Raw genomic sequence first — 14,125 nt, 5'->3', positions numbered from 1 at the left:
TCCTTTGTGCAGACGGGGCGGAAGTTTATCGGCGGCCCTGCATGGCGAGGTTCCAGCCAGAGGGCCGGCTGGATCAGACGAAGAGATGACCGTCGGCGAAGGTGTCGGTGATCGACGTCGGTGGTGTGCGTGCCAGACAACAGGCACCAGGGGGCCGGTGCTTCAGCACAGCAGAGAGGAGTCGAGTGCCGCCAGGATGATGCAATGTCCCTTCCTCAAGTTCCTTCCAGGAGCTGGAATTCCCCGTGCACACATTGTCAATGCGGACAACGCCACAGCGGGACCGGAGCATTAGATGATGGTGAGCGGCGGGCCTCTGCACGTGGACATGCGGGTCCGGCTGACGGGTACACAGCCCCTGGGCAGCCTGGTGAGTTGACTCCTACGTTACCTTTTCCTGCGTTATTACTGTCGGGTGTCGGGGTGGATGTAGTGGGGGCAGGGGCAGGATGTTCTGGGGTTCCTGCGTCGCAAGCGCGTGGGGATGGGGATAATCTGGCGGACTTAGTAGGTTGTTTAAAAGAGTTAGTGGGGCGGTTAGGGGGGCCACGCCCCCCGCGCAGGCGGTTGCATCCCCGGTTGCGGTTTGGACGGGTCAACATACTAGCGCTCCAATCCTGGGTGCGGGAGTTATATCACCTGGGGAGGTGGGGGATGCGGTAGCAGTCTCGGTGCAGATGATCGTGCACGGGGTGAGGTTTATGTGTGTTACGAGGGCCCGTTGGGAGCCCATTTGAAACAGGAGGTTAGAGAGCGTATTTGGAAAGACGAGTATGTTGAAATTTTTTCCCTTCTGCCTTTGGAAAAGTTTAATTTGGATAAGGTTAAGCGCGACGAAACTAAGAAGGATGAGGAGGAGAAGAGACGGTATCGGTTAATCTCGAAAACATTCGTCAATTGGTTGCAGGCTTTCGAGATATTGGCAAGTGTTATTGGGGAGAAGGCGCCGGACAATTGCTCGGCGCTGTTTTGCTACTTAGACGCGGTAGGGGAGGCTCATATGGTTTATGGGGGTCAGGCGTGGCTCCGGTACGACGAACAATTTCGTCAACGAAAGGCAGTGCGGCCACACATCCGGTGGGACCACAAGGACATAGCCTTGTGGTTGAAGATAACTGCGTTGTACAAGCAGGGTCAGTCCTTTCCCGGGAGCGGGGCGGGAACCTCGGCTCAGGCAGGGCAGGCGTCGGGCTCCAAGCTTGGAACATGTTGGCAATTCAATGAAGGCCAATGTAAATTCGGAGCCACATGTAAGTTTAAGCATGTCTGTTCCCATTGTAGCGGTCAGTCACATGGGGTGGCAAAATGCTTCAAAAAAGGGCAACGACAAGGGGGAACAAGTGGGTCCTCTGGTCATGGTGGTGACGTCAGTGATGGTCAGAAAGATGGCCTTCTATCTAAGTAGATACCCCGACAAGGAAGGTGCGTTGCTGCTTAGTTCAGGTTTTAGTTCCGGTTTTATTATTCCACCCCCGCCTCACGCGGTCCCTTTTACGGAGCGCAACTTGCGGTCGGCTTATCAGCATGCAGGGGTAGTATCAGAAAAACTTAAGAAAGAGGTGGAGCTGGGCAGAATGGCGGGCCCCTTCACGTCGGTTCCGGTGCCGTATTTGGTAGTGTCACCCTTGGGCGTGGTGCCAAAGCGGGAACCGAACAAGTTCCGTCTGATACACCACTTGTCGTTTCCAAAAGGGTTGTCAGTTAATGATAGGATAGATCCTGACTTGTGTTCGGTCGTCTATACGTCACTTGATGCGGCGGTAGAGCTGGTGCGCGGGTACGGACGGGGGGCCTTAATGGCAAAGACTGACATCGAGGCAGCTTTTCGTTTGCTGCCGGTGCACCCTGACAGCCAGCGGCTTTTGGGGTGTTACTGGAACGGGGGATATTTTGTTGATCGTTGCCTGCCAATGGGCTGTTCTGTGTCGTGTGCGTATTTCGAGGTTTTTAGTTCCTTTTTAGAGTGGGTTGTTAGGAGTGTTGCGGGAGTGAATTCGGTTATACATTATCTCGATGACTTTTTGTGTGTCGGTCCGGCGGGTTCGGGAATGTGCGCGAACTTGCTGGAGACGGTTACGTGGGTGTCCCGGGAATTTGGGGTCCCTTTGGCGGCTGATAAGACGGAAGGTCCGACGTCATCCATTTGTTTTTTAGGGATTGCTATAGATTCGGTGAAAATGGAATGTAGATTGCCAGAGGATAAGCTGGTGGCTTTGCGGTTGGAGGTGGACAGAGCGTGTCTGCTTAAAAAGATCACGTTACGGGAGTTACAGTCGCTGTTGGGGAAGTTAAATTTTGCCTGCCGCATCATGCCGATGGGTAGGGTGTTTTGCCGTCGGTTTTCAGCTGCGACGGAGGGGGTTAAGGAGTCGCATCATTTTATCAGGTTGGTTGCTGATCACCGAGAGGATTTGCAAGTATGGCTTCATTTCCTGGCTACATACAATGGGCGCTCCTTATGGATGCCTCAGGCGTTGGAGAGTTTCGATATGGAGTTGTTCACTGATGCGTCAGGAGCGGTGGGTTTTGGAGCGTTCTTTGGAGGTCAGTGGTGCGCGAGTACGTGGCCAGCCTCATGGGTGGAGGGGGGTTTGACGCGTAACTTGGCCCTGCTCGAACTATTTCCCATCGTGGTGGCAGTCACAATTTGGGGGATAGGTTCCGGGACAAAAAAGTTTGCTTTCATTGCGACAATATGGGGGTTGTTATGGCAATAAGCAATGTGTCAGCGTCGTCTCCTCCGGTTATTCGCTTGTTAAGAAAGTTGGTGCTTACTTGTCTGCAGTTGAATGCGTGGGTAGTGGCGGTGCATGTACCGGGGGTGGAAAATTGTATCGCTGACGCGCTTTCTCGCTCACAGTGGGGTCGTTTTCATCAGCTGGTGCCGGACGCGGACTTGACTGGGATGGACTGTCCCAGTCATCTTTGGGAGCTGGTGTACGGGCTGCCGGTGCCTTGAGTGAACGATCCCTAGCCAGATCGACGTGGGCAGCATATTCCGCTGGATGGCGTCAGTGGGAAGAGTGGATTAGGTCACTGGGGGATGTGGTGTCTGACAATAACAGGATTCTTGCGGTGCTGTTTTGGCTGGGGGAGGCATTTTCTGCGGGTTGCACGGTTGCCAAGGTCAATTGCTTTATGGCGGCCATTGCTTTTGTTTTGAAGCTCCGGGGCTTGGTGGACGTCACAAAGCATTTCTTGGTGAGCCAAGCATTGCGGGGTTTGAGAAAAGGTGTGGTGGTATGGGACAGGAGGCGTCCGGTGTCATTTCAGTTGCTTTGTGAGTTGGGCGATGTGGTGTGGCAGGTGTGTAAATCACCTTCTGAGAGCAAGCTTTTTCATTTGGCTTTTTCCTTAGCCTTTTTCGGGGCTTTCCGGGTGGGGGAGCTGGTGTCCCCTAGTGTGTCTACGCCGGGAGGTGTGAGTCAGGATGATGTGGATGTGTATGAGGATAGAGTGGAGATAGTGCTTCGTTATTCCAAAACGGATCAATTGGGTAGGGGAAGGAGGTTGGTGTTGTTCGCTTTGCCGGGGAAGGCGGTATGTCCGGTTTCCTGCCTCAGGAAGTTTTTGGCGGGCGCAGTTATTTCGGATTCTCCGTTACTTCGGCATTCGGATGGTATTTTCCTGTCGCGTTTTCAGTTTGTGGCAGTGTTTAGAAAGTGTTTGGTGGCATGTCAGGTGCGGGCGGAACAGTATTCGTCTCATTCCTTTCAGATAGGAGCGGCGACGGAAGCTGTAAAGTGGGGTTTGGACGACGCCGGGGTGCAGCGTATCGGGCGCTGGGAGTCAGCGCGGTTTCGCTCGTATGTTCGTCCTCATATGCTGTAATTTATGTATTTCTGCATTACTGATCTGGGTGTGTGCGTTCCCGCCTGTGATGTGGTGTTGTGTGCAAGGGTGAATGGTGTGCGAGTATGTTTTTCCTTTGTTTTACAGGCCCTCCTCCTTGTTTGGTGTGGATCATGGGGCATTCTTATGTGTACTGGGGTGCCATACCAGCGGATGTACGGCCCGACGGCAGACAGCTCAGGATTCCGCTGGATGCAGCGATTTTGCGATGGATGGGTTTCCGTGGTATGACCTGGGGCAGGGTGTTACAGGAGTTTAACACTTTTGTGCTGTTGGACAGGGTACCGGGGGTGCTGGTTTTACATGTGGGAGGGAATGATTTGGGCTTACGCCCTTTTCGGGAACTAGTGCGGGACGTCAAACATGACCTGTTGTGCTTGTGGTCATCACATCCCCAACTGGTGACTGTATGGTCGGAGATCGTCCCGAGAAAAAGTTGGCGGTGGGCCCGCTCCGTGGAGAAGGTCAATAAGGCTCGGATTAAGGCCAACAGGGCCATATCTGGTTTTGTGGCACGGAGTGGGGGAGTGGCTGTGCGGCATTGGGATTTGGAGGCTGGGACAGGCAATTATTGGAGGGAAGATGGAGTGCACTTGAATGACGTGGGAATTGATATGTGGAGTCTGGCCCTGTCTGAAGGGATTGAAAGAGTGGTGGGCGTGTGGAGGAGCTCACAGGCTTGAGGTGGTCAAGGCCTATGTCGCTTTGGCAGGGGGGAGTCCTTGAAGTAGGTCGAAAAATGTGGTGGGGGGGGAATGCATCACGGGATGCACCCCCCAATTTTGTTGGAAATCGGCTTCTTAGGGTGTTACCCCTTTTGAAGGCTGTGACATATATGGTGGAGGTCATCTGCAAAAAGGTAATCGATGCCCCCGAGCCGGGTTAAGGCTGGGGGTAAGGTATTGGTGGGCAGATGGCCTGTAAATACAAAATTATTGGTGGCTTCAAGGACTTGCCCCTGTCATTCTTTTGTTGACCCGGAGAGGGTCATATGGTTAAGTATGTTATGTTGAATTCCTCAGAGGGGAATTCAAAAAGTTTTGTTATATGGTTATTTAAAAAGTTATGGTTATTTATGATAATAATAAACGGCTGCTGTGGCCATTAAATTCCAACTCTGTTTCAGCGTCTGCTTTATAAAAGGGAATTAAAGGGGGGTACACAACTCGACTTATTTGAGTCAAGAAGAGGCCGTACTGCAGACAAAAGAACAGAATTAGGGGAGGCCTCCATGACTGAAATAGATGGGAGGGGTAACGAGTTGGATTGGCCTATGGGGGTGGGGGATAAGCTAGTGGGAGGGCTAGTAAGAAAAGGGGTGGGGGGAAGTAAGGGGATGTACCTTTTCCTGTGCTTTCTCTCCCTCTCTTCGCCAGGGCGCTGAAGCAGGAACATGTCCCCGCCGCCCTATGTTGGATTGGAGGGTCTCATCATGGTCACTGGATGGTGTTTTGTTGGCTGGTGGTTTCCAGCCTGGAGAGTCAAAAGTTTTATATAGATATGGTGGGATGGACACTGGTGTGAAGAAGTCAAGTGTTCATCTTGGTTTTGTCATTGCAGCTACGGGGGGGAGTCCTTGAAGTAGGTCGAAAAATGTGGTGGGGGGGAATGCATCACGGGATGCACCCCCCAATTTTGTTGGAAATCGGCTTCTTAGGGTGTTACCCCTTTTGAAGGCTGTGACATATATGGTGGAGGTCATCTGCAAAAAGGTAATCGGTGCCCCCGAGCCGGGTTACGGCTGGGGGTAAGGTATTGGTGGGCAGATGGCCTGTAAATACAAAATTATTGGTGGCTTCAAGGACTTGCCCCTGCCATTCTTTTGTTGACCCGGAGAGGGTCATATGGTTAAGTATGTTATGTTGAATTCCTCGGAGGGGAATTCAAAAAGTTTTGTTATATGATTATTTAAAAAGTTATAGTTATTTATGATAATAATAAACGGCTGCTGTGGCCATTAAATTCCAACTCTGTTTCAGCGTCTGCTTTATAAAAGGGAATTAAAGGGGGGTACACGACTCGACTTATTTGAGTCATGGTGGCAACTATTTGGCATTATACTGTGTGGGAGGCACTATGGGAGTATGATACTGTGTGGGCTGAACCGGGTGTGTATGGGCGGGGATAGGGTGGAATTGGAGGCATGGCTTAAAAGAATAGAAATTGCCCCTTGATACTTGAAAGTTGGGAGTCATGGTATATTACATCTCTTGCCAGATTTGCATGTTTATGCAGAAATACTTAGCAAGAAGCTGTCATATAGACCCGGAATGACACACATGTGAAAATATGCAGTCTGAATCATTATATTTTACTGTGTGTCAATAAAACAAGCCATAAACTATTAGGGTTTCTGGGATATGAAGGAGAATTGGTTAGGGAGAATCTAAGGGAATGACAGAGACTATACATGTGACCTTTGCTAAAATGAACATACTATGTGCAATTTTTAATGCCTGGTTGTACAAGAGCTGCTAATATGCAAAATATTATAGCACACGCCATGTTTTTGATTAAACTTATTACATGTGAAAAGTTTTGCACCAATAATTATCTAGACTTTAGTCTGATCTGAGGTAAAATTGCTCCCATGCCTACAAAATAAATCCTTTGCATTTTTCATAATGAAGGTTCCCCAGGGCCTTATATTTCTTCATATTATAAGATAAAATCAGTCATTAAATTCATTACCTAACTCTTTGTGCCTGGATCATTTTCATTTTACTTTTGTTATTCATATGTAATTGTGCCCCCCTTACAGGTAAGTATATAGCTCGCTCAATAAAATCTGCAAAGTGCTCCTTTATTAAAACACTTAGGGTATGTTCACACTCTGTGTTTTCAGGCATATTTCAGGGTGTAAACGCCCCGTAGTCGACTGAGCTATTCATTGCGTCAAAACGACAGAACACTTACACAACGAGGACAAATGGAAACCATTTGCAACGGATACGTTACCATTGAAATCAATGGTAATGCAAACGGAAAGCTATGGTTTCTGTTTGGGTTCCTGGCGGAAAGGTCCAACGGAACCTATGAACGGAGCCCCGATGCAGATGTGAACGAAGCTGAAGACCAAAATACATGACATTCTTAAACTGGCCATACATTAGTGATTTAGATGGCCTTTTAGGGGGCCCCGTTCTAGAGATAGGTGCAGGTCCCAGAGGTGGGACCCGCATCTATCTGACATTTATTATAAATGTCTCTGATAGGAAAACCCCTTTAATTATAATTTTGTTTTGTTTGTTTTTTTGCTTATAATTTAATAAATAGAAGAGCTGTGCTATAATTCTGGATTATTAGCTACATGCTGTTCAGATTTATTACATTTTATACAGATTAAGCAATGTGAATTCCTTAGCACAAGCCCACGAAAAACAGCTACAGGAGATGTTATGTTTACTGCCAGCATTCATTAGAAAAAAACCTTTCACGAAAAGAGGTCATTGCTGAAAAGGTTATTAAATTCTGCACCCTCCCTTCATTCCCACCTACTTAATGGAGATTTTCTGGAATGAGAAGGTTAATGGACATTCCCTTCTCATGCTTTTCTAGGTAAAGGATAACAAGTTTCTTCACCAGCAAGATGGGACTTCTTTCCTTCTTACGGCAACGCCTTGGACTATCTTGCCTGGTCTTGGTACTTCTTGTCATGGTACTTATGTGCCCAGGTGAGTATTGCAGCACCCTAATGTACAATAGAGTGCAATAACATATCTTTATAGGTGAAAACGTCCAGAAGATTATAACTTGCTGCAATGATAACAGCGGATGAGTTGCAAACTCTATACCGAAGGTTGATAAGTTATGTTATGATGCTGCCATTATTTTGTGAATATGGACATTTAATACACAAAGAGGAGCAGCCAAATATTAAAGACATGCACAAATAAATGACAATGTCATATACCTGAACGCTAACACTCTTAAAACGTAATACAAAATCTGTAAATATTCCCGCAAGACTTCAGATATAGTGGAATACAGTAATGCAGTCTGCAAAATTGGTGGAATTTTTGCATCACACATGATATCAATGTTATACCTTACAGTGGAAACATTTTAATATTCAGCCGAGCACAGTGTCCATTATTCACCATATATATTTATTACAGGACTGTTTTTCCAGGTATATGATGCAGACTAGAAATTGTTGTTTAGAACACCAGTTGTCAGTAGAGATGAGTGGAAATTCACTTTTCCATTTATTCCTTAGAACAGTTGGCCCATTCAGTGTTAATCCCAAAACAGACAAATCCATATGTCCATGAATCCTCGTCAGTCATATATATCTGTAGCACACTGAGCGTCCTGTTCTCATTGCTGCAAGACGCCTCCGCCAGGTGTTACTTTTATGATTATGAAATAGCATCCTCCTCTATCTAGTGTATGCTTTGTACAACTTTTTTACTGTCACTAGAGAATCACTACGCTTGCTCAATATACAATACTACCTGTTACCTATGCATATTTTGCAATTTGTTACCAAACTGAGATATTTGCTCGAGCACATCAACGAGAAAAACTAAATACATGACAGATGAAGACGATTGTAGCTGAAAAAGGCTACAGTATTATGTTATAATCTAACAGAACATAGTACACTTTACTTCTGCCAAGACCGTGTAGATCTTACCCATCAGACGCTGACCCATTGGGCACATACATGACAAATATATACATACTTATATATACACCGAAGGGTTGTTGGCATAACTGGCCTTACAGAAAAGATTTTCATTAAAATCATTTAAATGTCAATACATCTATGTCCTGTTTCCAATCATTGTGTCATTTAACTGTCTCTGTGGCAAGTGAGGCCCCACGTATTTGATAACTCTATAGATCCTAGATGCTATCTGAAAGCAGTACAGATGTAGACAAGTTTATCTTGACTCTGATAACTTTCTTGCAGCGTGATATCACACAACAAAAGCCATTGAAAATTCATTGAAAAAGTCAAGTTAAAGTTTCTTGTCACGGTCTATTTAATGCGTTAAGAGTGAAGATAAAGATGGCTAAATCTGTATATCACCCAAAGGGCTGACTGTGTACACAGATATTAAACAATGAACTTGACAGGAGTGACTAGTGTCTTTCTTAGCAAAAGGCTGTAGAGGCAAAGCACTTCCAACGATGGGCCCATCTGTATAAAGTTCCGCTCCTTTTCTCTGGCACCCTTTTATATATGGGCTATCCTTAAAAAGTGAAGCATTTGGAGCCCGAACTCAACCAAGATTACCATGAGAGGAGTCTTTTTTTTTTTTTACTTACAATTGGAGGTAGACCCATGGATCTACCTGGTGACATCATGTTACTTATGAAACTTAACATAATATCGACAGAGGCTCATAGTTTAATGAGCTTTGGTGCACCAGATACACCGGGTCTTCAAAAGTACCAAGGCTCCCATAGATCAGACACTTGTAAGGCTGGATTCACACGAGCGTGTGCGTTTTGCGCGCACAAAAAATGCTGCGTTTTGCACGCGTTGCAGTTCCGTGTGTCATCAGTGAATGGTGCGTGGCTGCATGATTTTCACGCATATGCCATGCTTATGACACGCGGTTTTGCTGTTTAGAAAAAGAAATGAAGGAGGTAGTTTTATTTTTTCCTTCACTTCTTCATCTACTGTTGCGCGAATCACGCACGACACACGGAAGTGCTTCCGTGTGCCGTGCGCGATTTTCACGCACCTATTGACTTCAATGGGTGCGTGATGCACGAAAAACGGCCAAGTAGAGGACATGTCGTGAGTTTTACACAGCAGACATACGCTGCGTGAAAATCACCGACTGTCTGAACGGCCCCATTCACTAACATAGGTCCGCTTGACGCGCATGATTTTCACGCGCGTATCACAGACGTTAAATACGCTCGTGTAAATAAGGCCTAATACTAATCATACCTCACCTATAATTCAATGTTTCTATTCATTGCTGCTAAATGCATCTACTCTGCATTCAAGTCATGCAATCTTAATGTATCCTTTTAACCAAAAAATAGACAATACTGAGAATAATAAGCATTGACAATGTGACATACAAGTACAGGTTACCCCTGAGGATACCCATGCTTGATACTACTAAGGTGAGCGTAATTAACAGTTTACTGGGCTGATCATTAAAGGCCTTTTCCAGCCAGTAAAAACTGATGGCCCATCCTCAGGATAAGCCATCAATAGCTGATGGGTCAGGATCCGACTCCCACGACCCCCGCCAATCAGCTGTTTTGAAGGGAGTGCAGCACTCATACAAGCGCTGCTTCACCTTCATTTCTACTTGCTCACTGTGAGTCATTGACACGCATTTAGCGGCGATTCACAGGTATTGCAGCCTTCTCCCATTCAAGTGAATGAAAGAATAAGGCTGACGATTCCCAGTGAGAAAGTAGAAATGAAGGTGAAGCAGCGCTCGTACGAGCACTGCACCCCCTTGAAAACAGCTGCTTGGCAGGGGTTGCGGGAGTCGGACCCTGACCCATCAGCTATTGATGGCCTATCCTGAGGATAGATCATCAATTTTTAGAGACTGGACAACCCCTTTAAACAACTCCTTTGAGTTGACGGTTTAGGCCACATGTTGTTGATACAGTCAGTTTAGCAATCGTGACAATACTAGTTGAGTGGTCAAAAGAAAAAGGGGTAAAAGTCAATGTAACAATTGAAATTCGTGCTACTGTCAAATGAATATCAATAAACACTTAAGAAAGAAACCGTAGGTGGCTATTCATGGTAAGAGCCAGATATCTGTCCAATGATACACGGCTTTTCTATTACAATGCTTGGTCACACACTGCTCTTGACAGTGTGAAACTCTTGGGAATGGGAAGTTATGAAGAATCCATTCTGCAGCGCAGCATTTTTCATCTTTTTCTGAAACTGAAAAAACCTTTGAGGCTTAAATTAATAATGATGTTGAAGTCTACGATTTGATTCACCCGCAGCAGGTTTTCTTGCAGAAATTTCTGCGACTGAAAATCAGTTCCATTTATATTATATTATATGGCGCTATTTCTGCAGCAGATTCATGGATTTCTGCAAGTTCCATTCAGATAAATGAAACAGATTTTTCCATTGCAGAGATTTCTCAAGCAAAATCTGCACCGTGTGAATCCACCCATAAAATGGCAGGATAAATCAGAAAGGATTTTATTTTTTGTACTACCGCTTAGACAAGTGCCTCAAAGGAAAAAGCGATTAAAAAAATAAACTAGATATGAGCTTATATTAATTGTGTAGGAAAACCAATGTAAATTGATTCTATTGAATAATAAATATCAGGAAGCCTTGCTTTTTGTCTTGTATTGGCAAGACGCAGTCTATAGATGCTAAGATATAGGTCTTGCATTCTCTTATACCCAGACTTTAGATAGAGGGTTCTAATGCAGGAGTCATCAGTCTGCCGCCTCTAGGAACTTGACTACATTAAGATATTCATTTCACCTTTGCAAAGTGGCTCTTCCCAAGTGCACTGGGTGGATTATGTGGATTATAAAGCGTTTTTTTCAAAAGTGTTAAATCATTGACTAGTCAGAGGCCTTTCAGGGGTTTTCCGAGATGTAAATATTTATGCCCTATAGGCCAAATAAAAATTGAATGGTGGAGTCTTACCGCCGCGACCCTGACCGCGACCCTCCCCCCCAATCAGTAAAATTTTAGTGATTGCTTGTCCATAGGAGAGGCTATGCCTGGTACTGCAGCTTAGTCCCATTCAAATCCATGGGAATGAGCTGTAGCACCAGGCACAGCCGCTCATACAGAGTAGCCCCAGTGCATGTGTAAATCGGCGGGGGTCCTAAGTATAGGCCACTAGTCTGCTTTCACTCATAGGGGGCGGTGTATAAAATATATGCAGACAAAATTAATGGTGATGCACTTAGCAACTAAAAATATTTTAGTTGCCATTTTTCTACGTGAAGATTAGAAAATGATAGCCAAGGGTAACAACACTGATCTTTACTGCCACTATGTTTTATACAAGTCTACTCACTTCATGAGTCCTGTATGCTGTGGCAGTTTGGGGATCTCATTTGAATAGATATAAACAGCAGTAAGACGCCATTTTATTTATTTCACACACGCGATACTAAATATGTATTATATTTCTAGATGTCTCAAATGGGAACAAACTTCGAATGATGCTTCAAAAAAGAGAAGGTAAGTCAAATTACACAGAAATCTTTCTAATTCTTTGGCTCTATTCACAGCTGCATCGTGGCTTCCGTTTTTACCACAGAAGCCACAAGGCAGTGCCAGATCCATCGCACGACAGATACCAGTGGAGCACGACGGACCCCACTAACTTACAATAAGGTCCAGCCGAGGTGTCCATTGTATTGCCGGGTAAAATAGTGCTGCATACGGCACAATTTTCCTGTCAAATTTGACTAAATATCCTATGCAGATGTGAACATAGTCGTATTGATAGTAACGTTGTTGGCTATTATTCTAATGACAGATATTCATGACATAACCCTTGGATAAGTTCAAATTAGTAAACCTATATCTGTGCACTTAAAACTTTTTTTTTTTACCCTAAAGATACTTGATGCTGAGTAAGTCATTCAATTACCTCTGATTTCTATTCCTTGTTGGTTGGAACTTAGCAGCTAAGGAACCTGAAAAAACCGTGGTATCGGTAGAAGGGAGCAAAGCCAATGAATTTTTGAATACACTAAAGCGATCAAAGCGCCAGCTCTGGGATAGGAGCCGCCCTGAGGTGCAGCAGTGGTATCAACATTTCCTCTACATGGGCTTTGACGAAACAGTAAGTGGTGCTATATTGTACATTCTAACTTTATATTTTAGGATTGCTATCAAATCTAGACATTTTCATTAACGGATATCGAGATCGAAATATCGTTTGACATGCTTGTAAATAGAACTAAACTGAAAATGCTGCCAAAGAGAATTATGATTATGGCTGTATTTCATATTTTTTTAAAACAGAAATATGAAGACGATGCAGATTACTGGATGAATCAAGGCCGTGCTGGTGGAAGTGAATACTATGGAGGCTTTCACCAACACCACTATGATGAAGATTCAGCAATTGGACCACGCAATCCAAATACATTCCGACATGGCGCCTCAGTGAATTATGATGATTATTAGTCCTGCCCTGGAAATGAGAAACAATAGGCAATGCTTTCAATCTCAGTTGAGTTTATCATTGACAATAATACATTATTTAGCACTAAACGTCTGAGGTTAAAAAGAACAGCTATGATCCATGTAACTTCAGTTTATGGTGTCATACTTGAGTCTTGTGCATAACATAATTGTGCATGCTCACATGTAGCAGAGCTAAATACCTGTAATGCAAATTAGTGGCATACAGAAAGCATTAGTATTTTTGACGCACAAAGACAAATTGTGCTTTCAAGTCTTTATAGGTTGTCAGTATAATAAAACATCGGTATGTAAAGATGGTCTGTTTCCTTTTCTATAGGCAAGTGACACAAAATACCAATACATGTAGCTGTAAACTTTAAATACAATTTCACAGCTTTAGGGCAGATACAGACGAACGTTGCGTTTTTGCGTGCGCAAACAACGCGGCGTTTTGCGTGCGCAAAAACCATTTGACAGCTGCGTGTGTCATCCGTGTATGATGCGCGGCTGCGTGATTTTCGCGCAGCCGCCATCATAGAGATGAGGCTAGTCGACGTCAGTCACTGTCCAAGGTGCTGAAAGAGCTAACTCTTTCAGCACCCTCGACAGTGAATGCCGAACACAATATCGAAAAACCTGTTGAAAAAAAAGAAAAAGTTCGTACTTACCGAGAACTTCCCGGCCGTTGCCTTGGTGACGCGTCCTTGGTGACGCGCCTCTCGACATCGGGCCCCACCTCCCTGGATGACGCGCCAGTCCATGTGACCGCTGCAGCCTGTGCTTGGCCTGTGATTGGCTAGAGCTGTCACTTGGACTGAATTGTCATCCCGGGAGGTCAGACTGGAGGAAGACGCCGGGAGTTATCGGTAAGTCAGAACTTCGTTTTTTTTTCTACAGGTTCATGTATATTGGGATCGGAAGTCACTGTCCATGGTGCTGAAACAGTTTAACTCTTTCAGCACCATGGACAGTGACTATCTCCTGACGTCGCGTACCGATAATTTTTTTGCCGGGTTCGGCCAAAACGAGTTCGGCCGAACCCGGTGAAGTTCGGTTCGCTTGTCCGGCTTCGCTCATCGCAAAGACACTCCGTTTGGATGTTCGGAAACAGAAAAGCACGTGGTGCTTTTCTGTTTACATTCATCCTTTTGACAG

The 14,125-nt window shown here is 45.3% G+C and overlaps 1 protein-coding gene across 1 annotated transcript; it reads left to right on the top strand.

Moving 5' to 3' along the window:
• The first annotated feature begins 7,356 nt into the window (after window positions 1-7,356).
• Window positions 7,357-13,272, top strand: ECRG4 (ECRG4 augurin precursor). Its single transcript, XM_075850338.1, has 4 exons — window positions 7,357-7,526; window positions 11,966-12,013; window positions 12,466-12,623; window positions 12,806-13,272. The coding sequence occupies exons 1-4, from the start codon at window positions 7,442-7,444 to the stop codon at window positions 12,968-12,970; spliced, it is 456 nt and encodes a 151-aa protein (XP_075706453.1). The 5' UTR covers window positions 7,357-7,441; the 3' UTR covers window positions 12,971-13,272.
• Window positions 13,273-14,125: the final 853 nt, after the last annotated feature.

This window comes from Rhinoderma darwinii, chromosome 2, assembly GCF_050947455.1.
Source record: "Rhinoderma darwinii isolate aRhiDar2 chromosome 2, aRhiDar2.hap1, whole genome shotgun sequence".
Classification (NCBI taxonomy): Eukaryota; Metazoa; Chordata; class Amphibia; order Anura; family Rhinodermatidae; genus Rhinoderma; species Rhinoderma darwinii.
Note: the sequence above shows the minus strand (reverse complement) of the source record. Positions and strands in the feature narration are given on the sequence as shown.